Below are 23,896 nucleotides of genomic sequence, written 5' to 3' on the forward strand. Positions count from 1 at the left end.
AGGAATACAAGCCCAAACTATTCAGTTTCTCTTGGTAGGAATTGTCTCTCATTCCAGGAATTAGGCTGATCAATCTCTTCTGTACTGCCTCCAATGTACATAAGGGGACCAATTATCAGCATGTACTATTCATTCCCTGCTCCTTTCTGACACACATCCCTACCTCCATCTCCAAATCCTTTCTCCACCATGACCCCCTGGACTGGGCTTTAGATGCCACTGAATTAGACTGACAGCTGGTTAGCCAGACAGACCAATGCATGTACCTTCATAGAGGAAACGTCAAATCACATAAGCTACCTGCTGCAGATGACGCTGTTTGTAAATCAGATGAAAACCACATTCATTCATTTATTTTTGGCCAAACTAAGGTACTGAAATTAAACTTCAGAGAAAGGATCTGATGCTATATATCAAGAAAGCTGCACAAAAGTTACTGAATAGTGAAGGTTTCGGCTGTAAATTTCCAAAATTCTGTTGAAGTGGAATTTGCATCAGGGGACTGAATTGTAGTAAAAATGACTGTTTTTTAAAAGGAAAAAAATAGGGACAAGCAAAGAAACCAAAGTGTTTATTAATCTTAATTTAACTGCTGATAAATGACCAAGAACATATTTTCTAATCTCCCTACGACTTCCAACAAGTAGGTGGAGCACATTCATGGAGTCAGAACTGTACAGCAGCTCTACTTTGTCCAAGCTGACTAAGTTGGCATATTGGACCAGTCCCATTTGCCTGCTTTTGGTCTATAGTCAATAGACAATAGACAATAGGTGCAGGAGTAGGCCATTTGGCCCTTCGAGCCAGCACCGCCATACACTGTGATCATGGCTGATCATCCACAATCAATACCCCGTTCCTGCCTTCTCCCCATATCCCTTGAATCTGCTATCTTTAAGAGCTCTATCTAACTCTTGAAAGCATCCAGAGAATCACCCTCCACTGCCTTCTGAGGCAGAGGATTCCACAGATTCACAACTCTCTGGGTGAAAAAGTTTTTCCTCATCTCGTTCTAAATGGCCTATCCCTTTTTATTAAACTGTGGCCCCTGATTCTGGACTCCCCCAACATCAGGAACATGTTTCCTGCCTCTAGCGCAGTGGTTCCCAACCTTTTTTTGGCCATGCCCCACCTAATCACCTCTAAAATCCTGACCCCCCCCCCCTCCCCCATGTGGTGATATATAATTCTTATCATTTAAAAAGCGAACTCTGTTTCAGCTGAAGAAGCTCCATCTTGGTTTAAACTAAAAGAACATTCCAGAAAAAGAAAAATGAAATAAACAAGACCAAAGTCACTACTATTGTTAAAAAAAGAAAAAAACTTAGGTGGACATAAAATTTGGACAGTCTAGTCGCGCCCATTGCCCCCCTGTGGGGCGTACGCCCCACGTTGGGAACCACTGCTCTAGCGTGTCCAATCCATTACACCCTCATCTTTCTAAATTCCAGCAAGCCCAGAATGTCCTTCCTCAAATTTGACAGTCCAACCAAAACTCGCACACACACCTCAATACAAGAATGTCCGGGTCAAATTTGGTCTCAAAACTGCAACGCCATGTACAACTGTGGAAGGACCTCTTTGCTCCTATACTCAACTCCTCTTGTTATGAAGGCCAACATGCCATTAGCTTTCTTCACTACCTGCTGTACCTGCATGCTTACTTTCAGTGACTGATGTACAAGGACACCCAGATCTCGTTGTACAGTGCATTCAGAAAGTATTCACACCCCCCTCACCTTTTCCACATTTTTTTATGTTACAGCCTTATTCTAAAATGGATTAAATTCACTTTTTTTTAAATTCAATCTACACACAATACTCCATAATAAAAAAAACAAAAACAGGTGTTTAGAATTTTTTGCAAATTAATTAAAAGGAAATAACTGAAGTATCACATTTACATAAGTATTCAGACCCTTTACTCAGTACTTTGTTGAGGCACCTTTTGCAGCGATTACAGCCTCAAGTCTTCTTAGGTATGACGCTACAAGCTTGGAACACCTGTATTGGGGCAATTTCTCCCATTCTTCTCTGCAGATCCTCTCAAGCTCTGTCAGGTTGGATGGGGAGAGTCGATGCACAGCTATTTTCAGGTCCCTCCATAGATGTTCGAACGGGTTCAAGTCCGGGCTCTGACTGGACCACTGAAGGACATTCACAGACCTGTCACGAAGCCACTCCTGCATTGTCTTGGCTGTGTGCTAAGGGTCGTTGTCCTGTTGGAAGGTGAACCTCCGCCCCATTCTGAGGTCCAGAACGCTCTGGAGCAGGTTTTCATTAAGGATCTTTCTGTACTTTGCTCCGTTCATCTTTCCCTCGATCCTGACTAGTCTCCCAGTTCCTGCCGCTGAAAAACATTCCCACAGCATGATGCTGCCACCACCATGCTTCACCATAGGTATGTTATTGGCCAGGCGATGAGCGGTGCCTTGTTTCCTCCAGACGTGACGCTTGGCATTCAGGCCAAAGAGTTCAATCTTGGTTTCATCAGACCAGAAAATATTGTTTCTCATGCCTTTTGGCAAACTCCAAGTGGGCTGTCATGTGCCTTTACTGAGGAGTGGCTTCCGTCTGGCCACTCTACCATAAAGGCCTAATTGGTGGAGTGCTGCAGATATAGTTGCCCTTCTGGAAGGTGCCCATCTCCACAGAGGAACTCTGACAGAATGACCATCGGGTTCTTGGTCACCTCCCTGACCAAGGCCCTTCTCCCCTGATTGCTCAGTTTGGCCAGGCGGCCAGCTCTATGAAGAGTCCTGGTGGTTCCAAAGTTCTTCCATTTAAGAATGACGGAAGCCACTGTGCTCTTCGGGACCTGCAATTCTGCAGGAATAGTTTAATACTCTTCCCCAGATCTGTGTCTCGACGGACAATTACTTCTTCTTCATGGCTTGGTTTTAGCTCTGACATGCACTGTCAACTGTGGGACCTGATATAGACAAGTGTGTGACTTTCCAAATCATGTCCAATCAATTTAATTTACCACTGGCGGACTCCAACCAAGTTGTACAAACATCTGCCGGATAATCAATGGAAACAGGATGAATCTATGCTCAATTTTGAGTGTCAAAGTGAAGGGGTCTGAATACTTATGTAAATATGATATTTCAGTTATTTTTTTCAATTATTTTGCAAAAATTTCTGAACAGCTTTTTTCACTTTTTTATTATGGGGTATTGTTAGTAGATACATGATTTTAAAAATCTTGGCTGTGTGCTTAGGATTGTTGTCCTGTTGAATGGTGAACCTCCGCCCCAGGTCCAGAAGGCTCTGGAGCAGGTTTTCATCAAAATGAGAGCAGGATCTCTCTGTACTTTGTTCCACTCGCCACTGCCTGCCATTGTGACAGGAAGCCGTTAATCCCTACTCTTTGTTTCCTGTCTGCCAACCAATTTTCTATCCATGTCAGTACCCTACCCCCAATACCATGTGCTCTAATTTTTCCCACTAATCTCCTTTGTGGGACCTTATCAAAGGCTTTCTGAAAGACCAGATACTCTACATCCACTGGCTCTCCTTCATCCATTTTACTTGTCACATCCTCAAAAAATTCCAGAAGATTAGTCAAGCAGGATTTCCCCTTCATAAATCCCTGCTGACGGATCAATCATTTTCCTGCTATCCAATTACTGGATTTTGCACATTCTCCCCATGACTGTGTTGGTTTTTTCCCCTGGTTCCTGAGGTTTCCTCCCCACGTGGGAAAAGATGTACTGGGTTGGTAAATTTGAACAATGTAAATTGACCCAGTGTGGGTGGGTATTAGGAAAATTATGTTGCGGGAGTTTATAAGGACGTGAGAGAAAAATAAATGGGATTAGGGTTCTAATCTGTCGTGTCCACAACTCACAATTTTAAGCAAATGAGTCTTTGCCTTTTGTTTATGAAAAGCTGTGTATCTACTTTTGCAACAATTACATCATATTTCTGAGTATAATTTAAGCAATATTTTCTTTTAAAAAATCACCCTTTTACACAAAGACAAAATGATAGACGTAAATGTCAGAAATTCTGCCAACCCTCCAATCTTCTCCCATGATGCCAATGGAAATCACAGAGAACTTCTGTAAACAGACAACCCACACTATTTCTCTGAAATGTCAATCTCTTTTCTCCCAAGATTGCAAACCCCCTTGGCAAAATACTACCCTGTGTGGCTTATTCTACATGTAATAACGTGGTTGTGCTGTTGCTTCAATTAGGCAACTGGCTGGAGTAATGCTGCAAGGTCTCTTGTACTGCTGATATGAATTTATCTCAGTAACACAATGAAATTATCTTTCTTTGTCAGTAGTAAGATTCATTCATAAAATGAAACTTCAAAAGGGATAAGAAGATAACCATGGCAATAATATCAGATGATTTTATATACATCTAGATAGATAAGCAGAAGATATACACAAAATGCTGGAGTAACTTAGCAGGTCAGGCAGAATCTCTGGAGAAAAGGGATAGATGATGTTTCGGGTCGAGACCCTTCAGACTTCAGACATTCCCTTTCTCCAGAGACACTGCTTGACCCACTAAGTTACTCCAACATTTTGTGTCCAACTTCGGTGGAAACTAACATCTGTAGTTCCTTCCGACACATAGATAGATAAGCATATAGGTAAAGCATGGCCAAAGAGAACACGTTTCAAAATACTTCAAGGATATTTTCTAAGTCAATTGATTTCCAATCACATGAGGAAAAAATGAATGATTAAGGTCTGGAAAATGATGCAAGGTGAATAATTCATGTGAAGGAAATATCTGAGCAAGAGGATCATTGTACAGTTAACATCACAATTTGTCCATAAATGAACAAGACTTAAAAGTAGGAATAACCCATAAAATGCAAGGTTCAATGACAGGAGAAGTTTGCCGCAAATAAACAAGTGGATAATTTTCAGAGCAATATCCAGAACGTTAATTTTCAGGATTGATGAATAAATCAGTTTTGGGGAAGAACCGCCAATGCTAAAGATTAACTGTTTCTTTCTTCACAAATGCTGCTCGCATCTGCTGCTTTTATTTCAGATTTCCAGCAGTTAAATGGTTTTTTTTGTTTTATGACTTGATAATTTTTTTTCACACTTTAGCGGTGAAGAGACAACGATCAGATTCTTTGAACAATGTTTATTACAAAACTCGTTCTCTGACACTACAAGTCCAACACACGCGACTGGCCACGACGGTGGTCGTCGAACAACTGCCGCGGGAAAAGCAAAACCGCGCGGAAAACCCCGACCCCTCCCGGGTCACGTGCCCGCAGCTTCCGACCGCCGGGGTTGATATTGGCGCGCATCAGCAGATGCCGCTACAACACAATATTAAAATTTGCAGGCAGCTGCTTGATCACTTCCCTCCCCAAATCCTTCCATAGCTCAACCCGCTGGCAGTCTCAGGGTCACAACTGTTTGGCTGACAATAGGGAAGATCTTTTGTTACCCTTCAGCCTCTGTCCCACATGTGATTCTAACCTACTGCTACAATAATTGAGCTTTTAAGGGTAGAGGTTACAACTAATGGGGATTGGAAAGACTGCAGCAGGGTTAAAAGGAATCCAGGTTGGGTCCACAGTCTCAATACAACCTAGATTTATGGAATAATCTCACAAAATATCTTTGCAACACAAAGCAGGGTTTGTCAACAGCAGTTTCCAGCCCCTCTGCTGGAACTGGTGTAAGATTAGTTTGCAATATCTCTGCTGAAACAAGTAGAACATTACAATCCCCAATATCTCTGCTGGAGTAAGTGGAAGCTTACAGTCTCTCTGATGGAACATGTTTACTCGGTCCGAAGGGCATCAACTGAAAGGTTGAACTTGCACAAAAATCCTGAATTTAACTCAAGGGGGAAAAAAATAAGAAGGGCAAAGCCAACCTCCCCTATTCTTGAGGGTGGATGTAATATCTGTTTACATATTCTGGCTGCTGAAGAGAGGAGCTTTAAATCATACTTTAAAAAAATGTAAGTTCAACATCCAACTCTCTAAATGTCAGCACATTAAGTTCAATATCTTTACCTGATTCATACAATATGTATACTGTTGCAAAGCATAGATCCAGTCAGCATCTCACACTGCTTTTCTTCAGTAATTGATTTATATTACACGGGCGATGGCCAATGTCACAGGAATACCCATCAGATATAAAACCCTTCAGCCACATTTATATAGTTGAGGCATTACACATCAGGGAGTTCTTGTCCATTAAGCCGCTTTCATCGACATTAAATTAATACCCACTGATTCTGAGGAATAGAACTCTCTCTGCATCTCTCAACACCTGGCACTGTGCAGACAGATGCAGAATGAAGATGGTCCCAACTGCACCAATGAAACATGTTTTCTGTCACGTACTAGCTATCAAGCCTAAGTGAAAACTAAAATCGATGTGTGCAATTTTCAGAGCATCCTGTAGCAACAAAGCATAGATCGGAAGAACAAAGTAAACATTTCCATTACGGAATCCCAGAAAATTTAAGATATAACTGACTAGTATTTTTATTTTGTATTTTATCATGGAGATTGAGGGGTAAATGTTGGCCATGACAAGAAGAGAAATCGCGAGCTGCTCATTATAAAATGCCACAGGACAATTGGATTGTCTTAGTTTTTTAGTTTAGATTTTAGAGATTTTAGAGATACAGCAGGGAAACAGGACGTTCTGCCACCAAGCCCAAGTCGACCATCGATCACCAGTTCACAACATTCATTCGATGTTATCCCACTTATCATCCACTCCCTTCACACTAAGGGCAATTTACACAGGCCAATTAACCTACAAACCAGCATGTCTTTGTGATATGGTGGGGAACCCGGAACAACCCGAGAAAACCCACATGGTCACAGGGAGAACATGCACACTCCACACAGACAGCACCCGAGGTCAGGATAGAACCTGCCCGGTCTCTGGTGCTGTGAGGCATCAGCTCTACACGCTGCGCCACTGTGTCGCCCCTGATTAGACAACATCTCAGCTCCAAATTAACCTATACCCTTCTGTTTCTGTGCTGCGAATTTGACTTATGTGCCAGTGCCTTATCAGGACGTGTGTTTACACTGGAGATCCGCCAGGAACTAAATGAACAAAGCCCCAGATCATTTCAAACGCATCCCATACAATTAATATTCCAACAGTGACGGTACAAAAGTTTTGCAGACTTAAAGGTGGGAATGTAGAGCCTGCTTCTGAATTTAACTGTGTAATCAAAATTGCCATTGGAGAACAAATATTGAGGGAATACCGTGTTTGGTCTGCGAAAGCCTACTGGATTTCCCGTTTGCCCATTTTAACACCTCTTCCCATTCCTACACTGACTTTTCTGTCCTGGGCCTCATCCATTGCCAGAGTGAGGCCATGTGCAAACTGGAGGAACAATACCTCATATTCAGCTTAGGTACCTTACAACCCAATGGTATGAATGGTGAATTCTCCAATTTTAGGTAACTACCAATTCCCTCTCCCTTCTCTACCCTCAAACTCCATTTCTCTGCCCCCTCCCTCCCCCCTGTGCCCCACCTGTACTCACAACTATTTATCCCCTCCTCCCACCTACATTTCTTCCTCCAGCTTCACAATTCACAACTTTTCAATCCATTTGTCGCACACCTCCTGCCTTTTCATCTCTGGCCTTTGTCAAACCATCTGCCTATCAAAAAAACCCTCTCACCTGTATCCACTTTGTCAGGCTTTGTCCTGGCCTTCCTCTCTTCCAGCTTTCTTCCCCCAGCCCACCAAATCTGACCTGAAACGTCACCTATCCATGTTGAAAATAATAAGGGCAATAAACACCAGTGGCTGGACTATTGCACCTACTTGGCTTATTATTCACCCAACTGATCCCGAGCCTAGTTAATTAACAGGAAAGAATCAGGTCAGAAACCTTCTTAACAGCAATAATCAGTGCTCAAACAGAAATATCAGACCAGTTGAAACGAAACCCCCAGTGAATGACTGCCTTTCTTTTTCTCATTTTACACTTGAAATGTTTAGCTGTGATCTCTGAACTGTTATGGACATAAATGTACAAGAATGTAAATAATGTATCAGCGAATCTCCTAGAATCATGATTACATTGAATAGGAGGATATGTGTTTTAATAGCATATCATTTTTTAATGTCATGTGACATGCCAAGTATTTTCAGATTTATGGTGACCAATGATTTATGTCGATTTTACCCTTTTATTAGATGATATTCTGGGACCATTACCAAATTTTTAAGGGATCAAAGTCTGTAATTCTCTTTATTTGTCCATGAAAATAATAAATCAGTGACATTGTAATTTCCTTCACCACGGTATTCATTTTTTCCCCATTTCTTTTTAAAAACGCAGTACAAATGCAGCATGTGCAAAGTTTGGGGGGAGGGGACCCTATTTTTCTGCAGCATTTGGAGATGGCCAAAGTGTTTGGCATAATATCACAGTTTTCTGCCTAGAAAACTGGCCTTTTGATTTTGCCACATTTATTTTGAAACGCTGGGAAAAAAAACATCTTTGACAGAAAGAAAATGGAAGTGGGGTTTTGGTTGAGGGAGTAATTCTGGAAAGATTTCTGCAAAGAGGATTTGAGATTACATGGCTCAGCAGCAATTGAGAATGGTAAGGGTTGACCATGGTGTTTAATCCTTGTCTCCCTCAAACTCACTGATGGTTAGACATGACGGATTAATTATCCTTGTACAGAACCCCTTTCTATTTGTTCTAGTTCTGCGGGCTTGCCCACATTTGTTTCCATTCTTGCCCATCTAGTCATAAGCAGATGATCAACACCAATAGCCTCTCATTCTCATGTTACTCCTCAGAAGGGGTGGGACTGTCAGACCACTTCCTACCCTGCTGACATGTAGGAAACTGAATATTGGGGCATTCAACATTTCTAAAATATTATTAATCATCTCGGGTTACCCACGTCCTGAAAACTTTTTATCCATAAAGGATAGGATCCACTTAGAAACATAGAAAATAGGTGCAGGAGTAGGCCATTCAGCCCTTCGAACCAGCACCGCCATTCAATATGATCATGGCTGATCACCCAAAATCAATAACCTGCTCCTGCTTTTTCCCCCATATCCCTTGATAGATTTAGCTCTTAGGCCTAAAAGTAACTTGAAATCTAAATAATCTAAATTGTTCACTTCTACTTCTGAGGAGCAGGAACATGCTGTATTTACCCAGCCTATTACATAATTTTAATCCAACATGGAATTCAACACGACATTTGCAGCTTTAACTATCAGAAGTTGTCCAGCAGACCCCTACAGTTAACTGGGGAATCCCAAATATGTTGTGCATCCTATCCAATCATTTAAATGGAAAGGAAACGGATACAGAGAAATACAGTAATAAAGAGTTCCCTTTTTGCTATTTGATTGTATTTGCTTTCATGCTTTTAATGATACAGTATGATACTTGCTTGCATATTGCAGAGTTGTTAAGACCTCAGGGATGGAAGAAAAAGAGGCTAAAATACTTTACTACATGGGATAAGGAAGATGAAGAACATTCCAGAACCGATTAAGAAAGAAGAAAATGTCCCACCCATCTTTCCTACTCGTCCATGCAAAGCTCTCCTAAAAACTCCATATTGTTCCATGTGGTGTACCTTCACTTCAATTCCTATCCAGCTCAAAATTGCTGAATGACCATCGATCTCCAAGCCTGTCCTGCAGTTTCAGAAGGTTTGCTCTACCGTTGCATACGTACATGCAGTTGGTTTCCAATAGGATTTGTATGACCAATGAAAACATTCACCTGCATTTATTCCAGATGAAATATAAGATTCTATTATTACACATTTTAAAACTGGATGTATCATTACTTGCGACTAGGAGTGATACAGATGACAGAACTTGAGCAATAGATCTTGCCTGTTCTGCAATGCTGTAGGACCAAAAATGACTACTACTATATAAATGTAACTCAATAGAATAACGGTAAATGATTTGGATAGTTATTAAGTACTTCACAAGTAAATATTCAGCAGGCATCCAAGTAGTGTCATAAATATTTCATTATAAATACTATGAAAAAATGTAATGACGTCCAAAGAGCAAACGTTGAAAAATTCCACATTAGATGTTTATCTCTGCCATATCACAGTAACTTACTTTACGTAAAATATTTGATTCAGAACAAAAATGTCTCAGGACCCTTGGAGATATGGAGTCAGAGTTATACAGCATGGCCCGCCTTGTCCTTTGCAACCAAGATGACACTAGTTCCATTTCACGGTGTTTGGCTCAAATCCCTCTCAAACTTCCAAATATCGTTATAGTACCTGCCTCATCCATTTCCTCTAGCAGTTAGTTCCATTTACTTACCGCCCTCTGTGTTAAGAAGTTGCCCTTTGGGTTCTTATTAAAACTTTCCGCTCTCATCTTGTGTTCATCACCTCTGGTTCCTGATACCCCAACCCTGGAGAAACGCTGGTGCATTCACCCTATCTATTCCGCTCATGATTTTACACGTCTCTATAAAATCACCCTCCAGTCTCATACACTTCAAGGAGTAAAGTCCCAGCCTGCACAATCTCTCCCTATAACACAGTCGCTTGAGTCCTGGCAACACCTTTGTAAATCTTTTCAGCACTGTTTCCAGCTTAAAGTTCACAAAAATATTTACAGAAATCGGAATAGGAATAGGAATACTTTATTGTCACATGTGGACTTTATTGTCACATGTGACTAGGCACAGAGAGATTCTTTGCTTGCATACACAATGTATACAAATAGCAGCCACCTACGTTGCTGATAAAATTACAAAGCACGCCGGCTCCCCCTTAAGACCGCAAGCAACATAAAATACTAGAGCAGATGATCAAACGCAAAGGAGAAAAGAGAGGTCGAGACTTTGGCCAGGTTGATGGTGAGGGGTGTATAATGTAGTGTTCAAGGCAACACTATGTTACGAACATGGCCACTGCATGTACACACAAATGATCCAAATCCCACAAATTTACAATCAGCAAATCATGATGATGTAATGCGCGTGCCTGATATATTGAGTTTCCTGACATACGATAGCTTCCACAAAGTTCAGGAAGGGCAGAAAAATCAGAAGGTTAGAACTGCGTCTGAAATAGTAATAAGAAAGTGCCGAGACAGCAAGAAAACAATGGAACAAGGATGTGGGAAAACAGATTACTGCGGCAGAGAAACAAAACAAACACAAGGAGGGTGAACACCAATACTACACCATTGATAGAGGAATAGAGAAAATTGAATACTATTTTGGTTATGTTTTGACTCAAGAAGGAAATGTGAACCCGTTTCAAACATTGATTAAAAGTCTCTTATTTAAAATTAGTTACTGGACAATGTTCTGACTTCAGGTCTTGGCATTTAATAATTTGGTCTTGATCTAATTCAACATTCTTCACCATGATTCATTTTATTTTTAAATGCACAATTTTCATTTATCCCTAACTTTGCAATATGATGTTGAACCTGGTGTCCAAAATTGCAGCTCAGTCTATGAAAGATGACTGCCATTCAGCTGTCAGTCATTTTTAGACTTGAGCATTGACGCACGCATTGACAGAAATTCTAAACTTGTCTCATTTGCAAGGGATAAAAATAAGTTACACGTGGAATAGTTGTCATTGCCTTAGAAATGATGGCCCAGTCTTTGCATCATTTCTTGAACATTATTTCAATGTTCTTTGATAATTTTATTTTGTCGTATCTTCGTATTCCCAATTTTTTCTTGAAAATCAAATTTCAAACTAAAACAATATTTGTTTCTCTTTCCACAAATGTTGCCTGACTTGCTCGGTATTTCTAGCACTGGTTTTATTCCTGTTTTTTTGTTTTCCATAACTCTTTCACATTGCCATCTACTTTCTCCTGTATAATCTATATACTTTACCTTTTCTTTTACTTTAAATTTAATCCTTCCTACTATATTTACCCCTAATGTATCATTGTCATCTAACGTGTTCGTGCTTTCTTGTAGATTTATTTCTCCTGGACTTTAAATCACCGTTTGAATATTTCCTGCTGCTTTTATTTTTCTTTGTTTGCCAATATATTTCTTTGGTTTATTTCCCTTTATCCTATTCCAATCCCTTAAAAATCATTTTCTTTGCGATTTATTATTTTGATCTTTGTCTCACATGACTACCTCATACATTGCTGTGACCATTATTGACTCTTCTTTTCCGCTTATTCTGTCTTATTTAATGTTACTATATTCTGCAACACCCCCTCTCATGCTGTACTTTTATGCACTGGTTATGGAAGAAGTTCTGCACACATTCACAAATGTTGTACTTTTGTTCCTCTTATATATATTTTTTTGGAATATTTGTAACAGTCCCACAATTGTCATTTTATGTAACATGATATCACATATTTGCCTCTATATTTCTTTTCCTCTTTAGGTGGTTTGCAATACACACCTTTGCACAAGATAATATATTTCATATCTTTGACTACATCTATATGAATTCAATTTTAAACCTCCTAATTTCCAATTGCCATAATATTATCTCTAACCTATACAGCTATCCCATCAGCATTTTCCTTCCCAATCTTTTTTAATTATTTTATAACATAAAATACTTAGTTGCCCATCTTGTACAGTATATGTAGGCCTGTTACGGTTATTCCAAATGCATCTGGTTTCTTACAAGAAATGTTTGCCTCTACTCCATCCTTCGGATGCTGTGTGAATTGTGCAAGCGGCATGTTACTTTGTCCTCATTTGTTTTTATTTCAGCAGTCTTTCTACACTTCTGCTTCTGCAACTGTACTTGAGTCATGTTTATTAATCTTGTTTCTTACCACAGTTTGACCTTCACTCTCTGTTTTTGAGATAAGGGCCTGAATGTCCTCTTTCTGTGCTGTAACAATTCTATGATTGACCTCTACATTTCTCATTTCTCTCCATTGGTTATATATTTTTAACTTTTCGATGTATGTTATTGCTACTTATGCCTACTTCTACCTAGTTTAAAGCTGCCTTTATCCTTACCATTAGAATACTGACTTCATTTATGTTTAATGTGTAAGAAGGAACTAACAGATGCTGGTTTAAACTGAAGATAGACACAAAAACCTGGAGTAACTTAGCAGACAGGCAACATCTCCGGAGAGAAGGAATGGGTGACATTTTGGGATCGAGAACCTTCTTCAGACTGGTTAGGGATAAGGGAAACGAGAAATATAGACGGTGATCCCATTCCTTCTCTCCAGAGATGCTGCCTGTTCCGCTGAGTTACTCTAGCTTTTTGTGTCTATCTTCACTTATGTTTAAGCCTGTCCCAACAATGAAGCTCCTTGTGCCAAAGTGACATCCCTCCTTCTGACTAAACCCCATGGGTTTAACTCCCAAGATGATCATGCCTGAAGTTTTAGTTTTCTACAAGTAGATTCATCAGCAGAAAGTTGGAACTCTGTTCTTAGACTCCATAAGAGTCCAGTGGTGAAAAGCAGCTGGAGTGCACCAGCAAGCATCCTTCAGGAAGTCTGAGAGTCCAAAGTTTCCTGCCATTTAAGGAAAGGTTAGTAATTCAAAATCTGCCACTATTTATGCTTGGAGATCAGATGTTAGCTTCATGACGAAACAACCTCCTGTTGCTCACAGTCATTCAGGTGCAAGTAAACAAAAAGTACGTTTTACAATTGCAATAGTCTTCGAACAATAAAGCTTTTTACAGAAGTGACATTAAAAGTATCAAAAGTTATGGGAGTTATATCATGATGAGTCATAGAATGTAAACCTAGTAAAGGTTTATGACACATATGACAAACAAAATTTCCTATAATTTTCTGAATGTTGTAGTTGTAGCCATTTGCCAAGGCACTCCCTTAATTGTAAACACACATGTAAAGTCATCTTACGGACATTGCCACGTGGGATGATGGTGTGGGAGTGTAATAGAAAAACAACTAATACATTAAAAATAGCACAGGATTAAAATGATTAAAATAACCATGAGAAAAAAGTAAAATTAAACGTAACTGTTTTAAGTATATGTGCCCGTTGGTGCAAATCTGTGCTGATGATACACTGTGCCATGCGAGTTTAATAAGTGGAAAACGTGTGCAAATTTGTTAACATATTTGTCAATATTTCACTTATCACAAGTTTAATTTAATTTTCATTCTCATGGAAAGCATTTCATGGGGAGTTACACATGGACTTGATAAGTTCCAAAGTCATGAAGGTAAGACACAGGTGATTTTGTATTTCACTGTTTTTTGTAATGATATAATAAATAAACTGAACAAACTTATCCAAAACCTTTCTGCTCCGATAAATAAAACATAATCGAGTGTTAACACAGAGTAAATATGAAAGAAAACCTACTCATGATATGATGAGATTTAACTGAATCAATTTTCTGAATTTAACAGCTGTTCAAAGTATGAAACACTTTGTTTAAAAAGTAAAGAACAATTTACAAACCTGGTTTTAGCAGACAGGCGAGCTCGTTTAATATCTTCCTCACTGAAGGTGAAATGTGGTTTCTTAGGATGTTTTACAGAAAAGTCCCACAAAGTAGAACGAAGAATCATTGTAACTAGTTGTATTTGTCCTACATTTCAGTCCTGTGTAATCTGACTATACTGCCATACATATACACAAAAAGTTTCTTCGCAATCCTGTTACTGTGAACTGAAAAGAAATCTGCATGTACAGAATCCTGAAGTGGATTTTCTATTTATTTGGAATGGACTGACAGTCGTTAGGCAGAGCAAGAATGTTCTGAGCTGTTTCCCAAACAGCCAAAACAACAGCATTGGAATCATAATAACCACATCATGCATGGATTCTTGTAGAAACAAGGAACTGCAGATGCTGGTTTACAAAAAAAAAAAAAGACACAAAGTGGTGGAGTAACTCAGAGGGTCAGGCAGCATCTCTGGAGAACATGGATAGGCGAGGATCTGACTCCTCAAGATCAAGACTTCAAATGCAGCACCACAATGACCATCTATAAAGCAGCAGTAATACCCATCCTCCTGTACGATACAGAGAGATGAATTATCACCATTAGACATCGCAAAGCACTGGCAAGGTGCCACTAAAGCTGTCTCCGCAGTATCTTTCACTTCTATCAGCAGGATAACGCAAATCAAAGTCATTGGAGCACATCCTGAGCTGTTGCCCAAAGGCTCTTGGGCAGGGCCAGTACACATGGCGTCACGACCAGGTTCTTAAACCCATTGCAGAAACCATCAGAATGGGAATCAGCAGCTGTAGACGAGAACGCCCCACCACCCAGATGATCACCTTCGTGAAGGCCGGAGTGCAGCTGCCAAGAACCACAGCAGCCAGGAATCAGTCAGGAATCCTGGCGACTGCGCAGGACTGGCAGCTTTCCGTAGACCTGGTGAAACAGCCGACGTTCCCACGGCACATTGCCACGACCACCCTGAGGCCAGATATCCTCCTGGTCTCAGAGGCGACCAAAAACATCGTCTTGTTGGAACTGACTGTGCCGTGGGAGGACCGTCTGGAGGAGGCCCACGAGAGGAAGATGGCCAAGTATGAAGAGCTGGTCATAGACTGCCGTAAGCAGGGCTGGAAGGCAAGGTGTATGCCCATCGAGGTTGACTGCAGAGGTTTTGCAGGGCAATCGCTCTACAAAGCCTTGAGTGCACTGGGCATCAACGGTGTGGCGAGGAGAAAGGCCATCAAGAACACCACAGAGGCAGCGGAGAAGGCCTCGAGATGGCTCTGGAGATGGATCAGGAGAGGAGGTCCATGGGGAGGAGCGAATGCCACCTGAACACAAGTCGTGGTCTGATCAACCACAGCTGGGTCGCCTGGGTGAGGGTGTCTGATGTTGAAAGACCCGAAACACCCAATGACCCCAGGTTACATCACTGATGATGTGTTCAGGAGCATCTGTTGATGTATTTGTATCAATCACTTCTATCAGGATAACGCAAATCAAAGTCTTTAGGTGCACGCAAATGCTCAGCGAAAATGACGGAACAAGCACACCACCTTCCATAGTGCTCCATCACCCTCACACCCATTACAGCACCTCTTGCCTGTGGATCTCATGTTGACCTCATGAGCCACCTCAGAAACAGCAGAACTGGAATGGAAACAAACCATTTTGGACCTTGACCGACAGCCTCTGCAGCCATAATGAATGAGAGTATTAGAGTCATAGAGCAGAGAAACAGGCCCTACAGCAGCAACCTTCCACCAGAACCCTCTGTGTCCTTCCATGAAGCCAATTTTCTATCCATTCAGTTATCTCTCTTTGGATCCCATGTGGTCTAACCTTCCAGAGCAGCCTACCATGCGGAACCTTGTCGAATGCTTTGCTGAAATCCATATATACAACATCTACAGCTGTGCCCTCATCAAACTTTTTGGTCACATCTTCAAAAAACTCAGATTCGTGAGATATGACCACTCCCGTAAAAAAAACATGCTGACTATCCCTAATCATCCCTTGCTCATCCAAATACATGTATATCCTTTTCCTCAGATTACGCTCCAGGAACTTTCTGACTACAGATTTTAAGCTCACTGGTTTATAGATCCCATCCCTATTCCTGGCAGCACTTCTTGAATAGAGGCACAACATTTGCCACCCTCCAGTCTTCCGGCACCTAGCCTGCATTTAATGACGACTTGTCAATTTCAGCCAGGGCTCCCACAATTTCCTCTCTAGCTTCCCACAGTGTCCTTGAATATATCTGATCTAGCCGGGGAGATTTGTCGACCTGAGCTAAGTAGAAATTTCTTCTCACAGAGAGTGGTGAATCTCTGGAATCCTCTGCTCTGGAACCTTCGGCAGATAGAGGAAGCTGGATGATTATAAGCTTTTGAAGCGGAGATGGTTAAGTATTTACAGATTGAGGAATGGAGAGGTATCGAGGTATGGCACCGAAATGGAATTGAGGCTAGAATAGGTCGTCCATGATCATATCAAATGGCTGGGCAGGTTTGAAGAGCCTGATGGCCTATTCCAACTCCAATTTTATCGTGTTCTTACTACCCTAATTTGGACACTATGCCTCCTTGTGTTAGAAGTCCCATTCATCCCTCCAGCTACCCTGTCAAGTTCTCAAAGAATTTTGCATGTTTCAAAGAGTTCACCTCCCATTCTTATAAACTGGACCATAGGCCCAATATGCTTTATCTTTCTGTAACTTGCATAGTAAGAAAGAAAAGCTTGTTGCAGACAATTACAAACCACAAACAACATGAGAATGACCAAATAATCATCTTTTTTGTGACAATAATTGTACAACAAATATTGACAAGGACATTGGATCTAACTTCCTGTTCTTCTCAAAACTGTTACATGGGATCTATTATTTCTATCTGAAAGCACAGTCCCAAGTTAGCAGCTTATTCAAAAGGACAAGGGTGGCAGAAGCATGCCACGGCCATGCTTTTCATGCACTGCAAACTGGAAGTTGCCCTGCAAGTTACACGCCATCCTGACCTGGAAATAAATCACTGGTCCTTCTATGAAGTCAACTGAGCAGAGTCCAGTTGACTTCATAGAAAAGGAAGGCATGAAGTAAAGATCTAAATAATATACCACTTGGATCTGGCCACCAAAGTAATGTCCCAAAGATAAGTTAAGGAAATTGAGTTGTTGGGATTGTTTTATGCAAATACTTGAGCATGGGCTAACAGAGATGACGTGCCTGTTTCTACGTTGTGTGAATTCCACATTTGGGTAGATTATCTCTCCTTGTTACTTGCCTTACTGAACAATAATGCAAATAAATATATGTACACTGCGGGGCACCACATGCCAGAAACCTCTGTTTCCCAGGGAGTCAGGGAAGGGGTGGGAAGTTAGGGGGAGGGGATTCCTCCAGAGACATGAACATTGCATCATCAGTATTACATATGTGACTCACTCCATTCCAGATGTATATGCATTTTTTCTTCTCCCAACAATTGAAAATTTACTTTTGGATAACTCTGCTGTACATTCAAGTCTCCCATAATAACTTTTAATCATATCTCAGGTTGTTCTGGAATTATGAACTTTGAGAGATATTTACTAATTCTGTGTTCGTTCTCTACTCTGTCAAACTGAAGGATACCAGGCTGATGGTTTGAATGCACAGCTGCCAGTATCAAAAGGAACTAAACTTAAGCATAAATCACAACCTTCAGGATGGAGAACAAAAAAAAGAGAATTAAATGTATATTAAAAAAATAATGAATGAAGCACTCCGGTGTTAATTTCAGTATGTATGTAGATGAATAACAGCTGCATCCCCGCTTAAAGGCACGGGGTATTGTTTGTGTTGCTAACCATATCAGTCGGAACATGTTTTCATTGTTGCTATGAAATGCATTTTCCTTTTAATTATAACATCATCTTAGTATGAGGAAATTAAACTTAAAATAAACTTTAAAAGGAAACATACTGTTGGGTTACATCACAGCTTGGTTTGGGAACGGCTTGCAAGAAATTGCAGATGTTGCCCAGTCCATTACACAGACCAGACTCCCCACCATTGACTCCATCTACACTTCATGCTATCTTGGAGAAATCAGCCAGCATAATCTAAAACTCCCCACACACGTCATTCCCTCTTCATTCTGCTACCATTCCCAGAAGGTACAGAAAGTTGAAAGTGCACACCACCAGACTCAGGCCAAACTTCTTCCCCTCTGTTAGTAGGCTTCTCAATGGTCCTTCCATGAGCTTTTACAGTTTAGTTTAGAGATACAGAGTGGAGACAGGTCATATGGCCCATCAATACCACACCAGCCATCGATCACAGTTCTATGTTATCCTACTTTTGCATCCTACATGTTGGGGGCAATTTACAGAAGCCAATTAATCCACAATTTGCATTTCTTTGGAATATGGGGGAAAACGGAGCACCCTGAGAAAGCCCACGCGGTAACACGGTGAACATACAAACTCCGCACAGACAGCACCTGTGGTCAGGATTGAACCCGAGTCTCTACTATGAGGCAGCATCATCCTAGGGTCGGATACGGTAGGGCTCTACCCGATTCATTCCTGTTGGGTCCCAATCACATGGGAGCCCTGGTCCCCCAATGCAACCCATTCCCCAGCGCAATATTCCACCACTTATCCATGGTCTGCGACGCCGTGCTGGGTTGGGCGCCGGGGCTGGCCCGTTTCCAGTTCCTGTCCGGTTGGAGACCTCCGCCAGCCATCCAGAGTGTCCCTCAGCTCCAGTAGAGACGCAAGGGTGCAGGATGGGGCGTATCGTCCCGGGGAGCGACAGGAGAAAAGACCAATCGCGCGGCGCTGACTGGCAGGAGAGGAGATCGATCTGCGCACAAGAGGTTTTTAAGATTTTTAAACCTGGCTAACTTTTACATTATTTAAGAGGGAACTGCAGATGCTGGAGAATCGAAGCACACCACCAAAACTGGAGGCCAAACTTCAGCGGGTGCAGCAGCATCTATGGAGCGAAGGAAATAGGCAACGTTTCGGGCGGGCCGACCCTTCTTCAGGTGCGACACCAGGTTTACCTGCATCTCTCACAGTTCTATGTTATCCTATTTTGCACCGCTGCTCTAGATGGGGGCAATCTACATCGGTGAGACCAAGCGGAGGTTTGGGCGATCGTTTCGCCGAACACACCTCCGCTCGGTCCGCAATAACCAAGCTGACCTCCCGGTGGCTCAGCACTTCAACTCCCCCACCCACTCCGTCTCCGACCTCTCTGTCCTGGGTCTCCTCCATGGCCACAGCGAGCAGCACCGGAAATTGGAGGAACAGGGCCTCATATTCCGTTTTCCTGGAGGGTCCCATCCCATGGGAGCCCATCGAATTCTCCCATTCCCCAGCCTTGCTATCTCCTCCCCTTCCCATGGTCTGCCCCCCTGCTGTCTCCTCCCCGGGGCTAGCCCGTCGGGCTCCTCCGAAAATTTCCCTTTCTTGTCCCCACCAGCCATCCAGAGTGTCCCTCAGCTCCAGTAGAGATGCGAGGGTGCAGGAAGGGGCGTACCGTCCCGGGGAGCAACAGGAGAAAAGACCAATCGCGCGGCGCTGACTGGCAGGAGAGGAGATCGATCTGCGCACACGAGGTTTTTAAGCTTTTTTGTGTAACTTTTACATTATCCCACTGATCGGAAATAACCTTGGTGCACTTGCAGCACACGAGAACGGTGAGTGAGCTGGCGAAAAATCTTAGCGCTGTTGCTTACCATTTTTGTGCTAATAGAAAAAACGCGCAAACCGGAAGATAACAAGATCAGAGTTTTAGATATGTATAGAGAGATAGAAGATAGACAGATAGATAATAAAAATAAGCCGAGGTTCATTGTTGTGACAGTAGGTGGCAGAATTCAGCAATTTTACTTACATAAAGTGTCTATTCAAATTTGTCCTTCTTTAAACATGAACCAAAATTCCAAATTACAGACTAAAAAAAAAAGCAGATTTAGGCTCTCTGCCATATAAGATGACAAACTGTGATTCTAGTCATGAACCTAGTAGAGGTGGAAAATGGAGTTGTACATGTTAGAAAAATGAAAATGACTTCTTAGACTGAGGGAAACAGCCTGGGTCAGACTTTGTGCATATTGGCAAGGGTTTTATACTTAGAACTAGCAGAGCTCATTCACTGAGAGTAAACAAATAAAATATCTCTGGCTTTGCAGATACTAGTATGTAAAAAAAAGATGATGTTATAAAAGATAGCTTCTCTTCTACTCCTACTTAGTTCCTGCTTTTTTTTTTATGCCATTCAGCATGATTGGGATTGTTTTCACTGATTTGCTTTTTACTTTATGCTGGTACTGAAATAAATATCTCATTTTGTACATGCAAAAATGTTACACCATAAAAGGGATCAGATTGAGACCTGATTTTGGTTATATTTTGGTCACATTAAGCTTCATTGACCAATGACCAGAAGGCCACTCTGCACAGTGTAAACGTGTTGGCTAAGGAAAAGCTATCCAGTGACCCCTACTTCCCAACCCTGTCTACAGCTTTGTATATTAAAACAATAATACTTCAACCAAGTTCTTCCTACTTTGAAAGCATTCTTTCCCAGGATGAGGGCAACATAGCGATGCAGATGTTAGATGTGCTGCCTCACAGCTCCAGTGACTTGGACGCAATCCTGGCACTTGGTGCTATTGAGTGGAGTTTTCATGTTCTCCCTATGACTGTGTGGGTTTCCTCACGGGTGCTCTGGCTTCTTCCCACCCTCAAAGACATGCGGGTTGGGAAAGTTAACTGGCTACTCTAAAATGCTCTGAGTATATAAATGTGTGGTGGAATCTTTGGAAACTGATGGGAATGTCGGGAAAATAAAATTGGATTAGATTAAATGTGTGCTTGAAGGTTAGCATGGGCTTGGTGTGCTTGCATGCTACATACAGTGGCTTGCAAAAGTATTCATACCCCTTGAACTTTTGCACATTTTGTCACGTTACAACCACAAACGTAAATGTATTTTATAGGGATTTTCTGTGATAGACCAACACAAAGTGGTGCATAATTGTGAAGTGGAAGGAAAATGATACATGGTTTTCACAATTTTTTACAAATAAAAAACTGAAAAGTGTGGTGTGCAAAAGTATTCAGCCCCCCTGAGTCAATACTTTGTAGAACCACCTTTCGCTGCAATTACAGCTGCAAGTCTTTTGGGGTATGTCTCTACCAGCTTTGCACATCTAGAGACTGAAATGTTTGCCCATTCTTCTTTGCAAAATAGCTCAAGCTCAGTCAGATTGGATGGAGAGTGTCTGTGAACAGCAATTTTCAAGTCTTGCCAGAGATTCTCAATTGGATTTAGGTCTGGACTTTGACTGGGCCATTCTAACACATGAATAAGCTTTGATCTAAACCATTCCATTGTAGCTCTGGCTGTATGTTTAGGGTCGTTGTCCTGCTGGAAGGTGAACCTCCGCCCCAGTCTCAAGTCTTTTGCAGACTCTAACAGGTTTTCTTCCAAGATTGCCCTGTATTTGGCTCCATCCATCTTCCCATCAATTCTGACCAGCTTCCCTGTCCCTGCTGAAGAAAAGCATCCCCACAGCATGATGCTGCCACCACCATGTTTCACAGTGGGGATGGTGTGTTCAGGGTGATGTGCAGTGTTAGTTTTCCACCACACATAGCGTTTTGCATTTAGGCCAAAAACGTCAATTTTGGTCTCATCTGACCAGAACACCTTTCTCCACATGTTTGCTGTGTTCCCCACATGGCTTGCGGCAAACTGCAAACGGGACTTCTTATGGCTTTTTTTCAACAATGGCTTTCTTCTTGCCACTCTTCCATAAAGGCCCGATTTGTGGAGTGCACGACTAATAGTTGTCCTGTGGACAGATTCTCCCACCTGAGCAGTGGATCTCTGCCGCTCCTCCAGCGTTACCATGGGCCTCTTGGCTGCTTCTCTGATCAATGCTCTCCTTTCCCGGCCTGTCAGTTTAGGTGGACGGCCATGTCTTGGTAGGTTTGCAGTTGTGCCATACTCTTTCCATTTTCGGATGATGGATTGAACAATGCTCCGTGAGATGTTCAAAGCTTGGGATTTGTTTTATAACCTAACCCTGCTTTAAACTTCTCCACAACTTTATCACTGACCTGTCTGGTGTGTTCCTTGGGCTTCATGATGCTGTTTGTTCACTAATGTTCTCTAACAAACCTCTGAGGCCTTCACAGAACAGCTGTATTTATACTGAGATTAGATTACACACAAATGGACTCTATTTACTGATTAGGTGACTTCTGAAGGCAATTGGTTGCACTGGATTTTATTTAGGGGTATCAGAGTAAAGGGGGCTGAATACTTTTGCACGCCACACTTTTCAGTTTTTTATTTGTAAAAAATTTGGAAACCATGTATCATTTTCCTTCCACTTCACAATTATACGATAGACTTTGTGTTGGTCTATCACATAAAATCCCAATAAAATACATTTACGTTTGTGGTTGTAACGTGACAAAATGTGGAAATGTTCAAGGGGTATGAATACATTTGCAAGCCACTGTAACTCTATCACTGTAAAAGTATATAACCACTGTCTTCACTTCATCTCATAATCTACAGAGGTAAAAGTCAAGCTTGATGTCATCTATGCACTCCCTCTTCAAACGCCTCTTTCTACAGCTATCTTTCCTCCACACTATCAGTGTTCATAAAGGTCCTAACCCAGAATGTTGCCTGCATATTTCCCTCCACGGAGGCTGCCCGACCCATTGAGTTCCTCCAGCAGTTTATTTTTTTTGTTCAAGATTCCAGCATCTGCAGGATTTTGTGTCTTTATACACTGTGTTCTCTTCTATTTGTTTTAGTCTTAGCAATAAGTAAGTAAGTAAGTTTATTGGCCAACTATTCACATATAAGGAATTTGCCTTGGTGCTCCGCCCACAAGTAACAACATGACATACAGTGACAGTTACGAATGACTCAGAAGGCACTAAATATTATTAATAATAAAACATTAGTGATAAAACACCATTGATCAAGCATGTGAACCAACAAAATACCAGATCAAATGAGGCTACAGATTTTTGGCTGTTGAGTAGAGCAACTACTCGTGGATAAAAACTGTTTTTATGTCTGGCTGTGGCAGCTTTGACAATCCGGAGTCGCCTTCCAGAGGGAAGTGATTTAAAAAGTTTGTGGTCAGGGTGAGAGGGGCACCCTTGCTTCCTGGCCCTTGCAGTGTACAGTTCATCAATGGAGGGAAGGTTGCAGCCAGTAACCTTCTCAGCTGATCGGACGATTCGCTGCAGCCTCCGGGTGTCGTGCTTGGTGGCGGAGCCAAACCAGACCATGATGGAGAAGGTGAGGACAGACTCTACGATGGCCGTGTAGAATTGGGCCATCATTGCCTGTGGCAGATTCAACTGCCGAAAGAAGTACATCCTCTGTTATGCCTTTTTGACTGGGGAGTTGATCGTAGCCCCCCACTTAAGGTCCTTGGAGATGATGGTTCCCAGGAACTTAAAAGGCTCCAC

The 23,896-nt window shown here is 41.7% G+C and overlaps 1 protein-coding gene across 3 annotated transcripts in view; it reads right to left on the reverse strand.

Moving 5' to 3' along the window:
- pde4ba (phosphodiesterase 4B, cAMP-specific a) overlaps nt 1-23,896 on the reverse strand; it is a 466,474-nt gene that overhangs the window by 142,206 nt on the left and 300,372 nt on the right. The window contains exon 1 of one of the 3 annotated variants that reach the window (XM_055642055.1): nt 14,404-14,918. The exons of the other annotated variants lie outside the window; for them this stretch is intronic. Coding sequence (XP_055498030.1) covers nt 14,404-14,513 — 110 coding nt within the window. The 5' untranslated portion in view covers nt 14,514-14,918. Of the gene's footprint in view, nt 1-14,403; nt 14,919-23,896 lie in introns of those variants that run through there. 3 annotated transcript variants of the gene reach the window in all.

This window comes from Leucoraja erinacea, chromosome 10, assembly GCF_028641065.1.
Source record: "Leucoraja erinacea ecotype New England chromosome 10, Leri_hhj_1, whole genome shotgun sequence".
In the NCBI taxonomy this organism is placed as follows: Eukaryota; Metazoa; Chordata; class Chondrichthyes; order Rajiformes; family Rajidae; genus Leucoraja; species Leucoraja erinaceus.